This window comes from Otolemur garnettii, unplaced genomic scaffold (genome assembly GCF_000181295.1).
Source record: "Otolemur garnettii isolate 467f Iridium unplaced genomic scaffold, OtoGar3 scaffold00013, whole genome shotgun sequence".
In the NCBI taxonomy this organism is placed as follows: domain Eukaryota; kingdom Metazoa; phylum Chordata; class Mammalia; order Primates; family Galagidae; genus Otolemur; species Otolemur garnettii.
The window spans coordinates 24,891,655-24,897,363 of record NW_003852408.1 but is presented as its reverse complement, the minus strand read 5'-3'; the positions used below and the strand labels follow the sequence as shown (position 1 = coordinate 24,897,363).

The window sequence follows — 5,709 nt, the reverse complement described above, 5'->3', positions numbered from 1 at the left end:
CTGAGCCTAAACTGTTTAACATAAAGTTATATATTGAAAATTATTCTATTGAACGTAGATCATTTGTTTCTATATTTATTTGAAACAAAGTATAGGTTAGAGTTTTCTTTTCTTCTTTTTTTGAGACAGACTCTCACTATGTCACCCTCAGTAGAATACCATGGCATCACAGTTCACAGCAGACTCAAACTCTTGGGCTTAAGTGATAATCTTGCCTTAGCCTCCCAAGTAGCTGGTACTACAGGTGCCCAACGTAAGGCCCAGCTACTTTTTTGTTATAGTTGTTACTGTTGTTTAGCTGGCCCAGGCTGGGTTTGAACCTGCCAGCCTTTGTGTATGTCGCCAGCGCCCTACCCACTGAGCAACGGGCGCCGCCTGGGTTTAGAGGTTTTGAAGGAATATTCCACAGACCAACCTATGAATTCACAAAGATAAATCCTAATACAAACACAAATTAAAAAGAAAAAAGCTCACCACATCCTTTGGGAGACTTAGAAAGGCCCATTAAGGCCCTTCTTACAGGTATCCTTAGCATATTGCTAAAAATAAAACAAAGAAGAATTATATTAGTATAGGGAAAAAATACTTAATTACAGACTTTTTGGTTATGTTTTATAGATTTAAAATATTTCACATACATTATGTCCCTGAACACTCATGAGTCCTGATACAGTCCCTCAAATTCTGTAGATGAGAATATTTAAACTAACTTTTACAACGTCAAAAGTTACAAACTTTTGAAAAGGGAAAAAATACTTAATTACAGACTTTCTGGTTATGTTTTATAGATTTAAAATACTTCACATACATTATGTCCCTGAACACTCATGAGTCCTGATACAGTCCCTCAAATTCTGTAGATGAGAATAGTTTTAAACTGACTTTTACAACATCAAGGAGATAAGGAGTAGGTAGTGTGTAAATTCAGACTTTCTAATTCTACATAAAGAACAGTTTTACTGCTGTTTTAACTCTAAGGAAAGTACTGAATGTAAAACACCACCATATAATAAAATAACCTGGAAGATTTAACAGTGTGTACATCATTAATGGCTATGTAAAATAAAGCCTATCCTTCGGTTTTTGTTTCTTATCAAGACGTCTTCTATCATTGTAAATTCTAAGCACCATTACTGTATCTACTAAATGCTTAAGGTATTCCAAGATAGCTCACCAGCCCAACCCTTTAAGATGTCTTGAGTGCCATCTTCTGTGCTGAGAAGTATATTTATCTTAAAGATTTGCAATTATCTGTTTAAATGCTTATTCTATCCTCTTTACCTTATGAACTTCTTCAATTTATCTTCAGTACCTATGCACAAGGCTGGCACAGAGTGAGCTACAAAATAAGTGTTCTCAACTTGGGACTATTTTGCTCTCAAGGGAATATTTGGCAATGTCTGGAGATACTGGTGGTTGACATAAAAGGGGCACCTACTGGCATCTAGTGGTTAGAGGGCAGGCTGCTAAACATCCTACAATTCACAGGACAATCCTCCTATAATAAAAGAATTACCAAAAGTATCAATAGTGCTAAAGTTAAAACATTCTGTTTTAAAAGATAAGCTGACTTACTGAAAAAAATGAAAGAGGATTACAAAACACCACCACTTAAGGACACAAAAAGCAAAAAGAAAAGTTACCTAAATTTTTCAAACATTTTTTGTTTACTTACTTGCTTATATAGGGTAAATACTAAACTTTTTGTCTATTCATTCAATCATATGGGCCAAGCACCTATAATCATTTGGAATTTTAAAGGTATTTCAAAAGCAAATGATACGATTAGAATGTATCAACATAAAAAACTTCAACAGTACCAAAGTTTCTATAGTTGTAGTATTAATGGAAAATAGTACATGTACTTAAGTATTCTGTAATAAAAACATAAAATTCTGCATACTTATCATAGGTCATGTACAATAGATTTCATTATTTTAGAATTCACTATTTTCATTAATTCATCAATTTTATTAATTAAAAATTTGTGACAATGAATTTGCAAACATCAAGTCTATTACCTCCTAGTGAATGATTTTCAGTAAATCAACGTACGGTGTTTTATCTACATAGCAGAGGGAAAACAATACTTCCTGCTTATGTGCTGTTAGTAGGAGCTTCACAAATGACAGATAAAGCTGAATTCAATTTAGGCACTACTGGCCACTGACCATCAATTTTAAAGAGTTCTTCATTTGTACTCCTTTTCTTTACTACCAGCACACGTTGGACATACAAGTAGTTTCATGGTTCCATTTACTAAACTGTGGGTTAGTAATCAATTTTAGTACTTACTAGGCTATAAGCTCCTTGAGGACAAAGAATTTGGTCAGTTCCCTTTTTTGAAAACCTAGTACAGTACCTTTGAAAATAATCACTGAAAAGTTTGATTGCCAAGTTCCAGAATGAGCAGCATCTGTCCTATTAAAAACTGTTGATGGCAAACATAAAAGTAAACCTGAATTTGCTGACTTGAAGCACTAACAGATTTAAAGTCAACAATCAGTATTTCACACAACTTTAAAGCCTTAATACAATTATTTTTGTCTTCAATACAATATAAATAAAAGTAGTATCCACTTTAGAAAGTTTCCAGACTACTTTAGATAGGAGATCAGTCAGAATTAACTGTACGTCAATCTGTATGTTCCATCTAGCATCAAACGAACACTGTATTGCCCCAAAATAAGGAATACAGATTGGCATGATTTTTGCACATGCTTTCAAGAGATTTATAGGAATTCAAATAGGAATGGAAATGATTATCTCTATTAGATAATGCCAATTAACAATCACTTCTAAAACAAGATTGGACACTTCTCCATATATACAACTGCATCTCTTCCACCATGCATCCTGCATCCACCTGCTTGTTTCCCCTCCATGGTACCCCTGATCCCAAGACACCACCACCTGTTGCCTGGACTATTTCAATAGCTTTTTAACAGGTTACTGGGCTTCCACACTGGTCTATCGCCTCAGTTCCAAATGCTTTCCCACAGATCCTTCTGGTCCCTCTTCATCCTTCATCCTTCAAATGTTGGCTAACTGCCTTTTCTCAAAGAGACTTTCTTTGACCAACCTATCGAAAGTTTCCAGACTTCCCAGTCATATTACCCATATTATTCTTCTTTCTGGACTCACTTCTGACTCCTTCAATAACTATTTGTTAAGTGAACTGAATCTCCAATTTTTGGTCTAATTTATAGAGACCACTTTAAAGACGCACAACTCCGTGAAAGTAAGAACACTGGCAAAACAGAAAGAACTGAATGTTCATTCATCAAAAACAATTCACTTTTCATTTACTATATTCTCTATTCGTGTGTAAACAGAATTGCATCTGATCCACAATTCTGTATCAGATCCTAAGAACTTGTAAATAACGCTTTCAGATTCGCAGCGCCGCCCTGAACTAACTTTTTAAAAGTCCCTTTTTCTCATCCCCATTAGTGAAAGGAATAAAAAGTGCTACCCAAAGCGGTCAGTGGTCAAAAGAAAATGTAAAAAGATCGGAGGAATGAACGATTGCTAAAGCAATTGGCGACCAAACAATGATGTACGGTACCAGGTATGTGAAAATCGGGGGGGTCGGGGGAGGATGCTCAGTCTTTAGGCCTAGGTCACCTATAAACCTGCCTCTTCCCGAGAGGGAAACGTCTTGCATTTTCTTGCAAAGGGAAGAAAATGCAAGCCTGCATTCGGACCAGCTTTGCCGGACCTCCTGGTCCTCTTCCTGCACTTTGTTTGGTCAGACCTGGGATCATTGCTAACAGCCCTCACCTGCCGGTTCAGGGGATTCCGAGGCGGCGGAGCGGGGGGGTGGCGCCCAGTCAAGGACGAGAGGAGAATGAGCTGCCTAGGCCAAAGGAAATAGTCTTGTCAAGAAATAAACCGGTGTCCGAAGACCCCAGCCTTCACATCCAAACTCTACCTCACCTTGTCGCTGGAGCCGCTCGGGTTCGGGGGCTAAACCTTCCGGACCACAACAACCCCCTCTGAAGCCGGGTCGTTCATTCAATATGGCGGCCTCAGCTTCGTCAGCCGGGCCTGAAGAACGGAAAGCCAGAAGGGACTAGAACCTCAGATCGACAATTTTCCGATTAGGCTGAATTCGGCAATTTCCGTCAGCCTGACAGAAGGCGGGGCGGGCGGCGGAGCGCAGGGAGGAGGCGGGGAGGGCAACTTGAATCCGCAGTTCCGCCGGAAGTGGCCGGAGCCCTGAGGCCGAACGTCTTCGGTCGTCTCCGGCTTTCTAAGGGGCGATTCCCGTCATCTTCGGGAGCGGTGGAAATACGAACTTAGGAAATGCCCCTTCTGTTAATTTACTTAGAAACAGAACGAAAAGTCCGGAACAACTTCTGGGCCGTTTAATTCAGAGCTTCTAATTTTTACGTGGGGGGACAATGCGAACGTGCTTTGACCTTTAACCCTCGGCCGGCGTGGTGGAGGGGAACGCCTCCGTCTCTATATAAGGAGTTTTCCAGCCTGGTTGCGCCCTTTTTCTCTCTTAGCGCCGGGCGCTAACTCTTTGCACTCTTTCATTCCGCTGCTGTCCGGCTCTCGGTATAGCCAGCATTATGGGTTTCGGAGACCTGAAAAGCCCCGCCGGCCTCCAGGTGCTCAACGATTACCTGGCGGACAAGAGCTACATTGAGGGGTGAGCGGACAGGGCGGCGAGAGAGCGGCCTGGGCCGGGGCCACGTGGCGCGGCCTCCAAAGGGGCAGGTGGAAAGCGCCGCTTTCCCGTCCCCAGGGGACCGGTGCCCTCCGAGTCTGGCCCCGGTGAAGGGGCCTTCGAGGGGAGTTACCCTAAAGGCAGAGCTACGTTAGAGGTTACGATCTTTGGATCTGCTAAGTGGCCGGCATTACTCAGGATAGTGCAGCGACCCAAACAGATGGTCTCTGATTTTAAGGAGCTTATACAAACAACAACAAAAACCTAAAGCAGCTTAGGTAACCCTACCGGAGCTAGTTCCCGCTAATGAATGTAACAGATAACGCCGTTTGTCATTTATATGCTGATGTTTTTTAAAAGCGTATGTAATTTTTGTGTCTTCGTTAGGTATGTGCCATCACAAGCAGATGTGGCAGTGTTTGAAGCAGTCTCCGGTCCCCCACCTGCCGACTTGTGTCACGCCTTACGTTGGTATAATCACATCAAGTCTTATGAAAAGGAAAAGGCCAGGTAAAATGATCTTTGTATCTGAAGACCCAGCCTGCTGTGTGTGAAGTTTTGTCACTATTTTCACATTACAAAATTGGATCCAGGCTACTTTAGTTTGGGGATATTGTAAGGTAAATTTCTTTGTGGTCTTAGAAGGCCAAGAGACTGAAGTCCTCCATTTTTTCACAGAACAGGTAGAACATGGACAACAGCATTTCAACTTTTCCCCACACTGCTCCCTGCCAATGTGCCTGGACCTTGACCTGGGGGGGCCACCTCTGGGGTGAGAGGGTGGCTCATTCATTCAGTCTTTGGCCCTTCTTCTGAAACATCCAACAAGGGTGGAAGTTTGGGGAAGTGGACTGCAGGTCACTAAGAATGGAACTGAGCATACTTAATGAAATCTCAAACAGAAATTTTCATACTGAAAGTAAATCATAGTGAGTATTGAATATAACCTCTGACCTGGTACTAATGTTTGTTGGGTGAGAATATATAAAAGTATTTACCTGGGAGCGTGTGAAAGGGTAATTTTTACTACA

The 5,709-nt window shown here is 41.2% G+C and overlaps 2 protein-coding genes across 3 annotated transcripts in view; one reads left to right on the top strand and one right to left on the bottom strand.

Annotated features, from left to right (window-relative positions):
- The window catches only part of NDUFS1 (NADH:ubiquinone oxidoreductase core subunit S1), a 38,878-nt gene extending 34,779 nt beyond the window's left edge, over nucleotides 1-4,099 (bottom strand). Inside the window, exons 1-2 of one of the 2 annotated variants that reach the window (XM_003785005.2) lie at nucleotides 3,940-4,099; nucleotides 475-539 (exon numbers count right to left, since the gene is read on the bottom strand). In XM_003785005.2, coding sequence (XP_003785053.1) covers nucleotides 475-535 — 61 coding nt within the window. In that variant the 5' untranslated portion in view covers nucleotides 536-539; nucleotides 3,940-4,099. Of the gene's footprint in view, nucleotides 1-474; nucleotides 540-3,783; nucleotides 3,892-3,939 lie in introns of those variants that run through there. The other variant, XM_023510433.1, reaches the window with a different exon arrangement.
- A 133-nt stretch (nucleotides 4,100-4,232) lies between these two features.
- Nucleotides 4,233-5,709, top strand: part of EEF1B2 (eukaryotic translation elongation factor 1 beta 2) — a 3,045-nt gene continuing 1,568 nt past the window's right edge. The window contains exons 1-2 of the mRNA XM_003785004.3: nucleotides 4,233-4,660; nucleotides 5,066-5,188. Of these exons, the coding sequence (XP_003785052.1) occupies nucleotides 4,581-4,660; nucleotides 5,066-5,188 (203 nt within the window). The 5' untranslated portion in view covers nucleotides 4,233-4,580. The remainder of the gene's footprint in view (nucleotides 4,661-5,065; nucleotides 5,189-5,709) is intronic.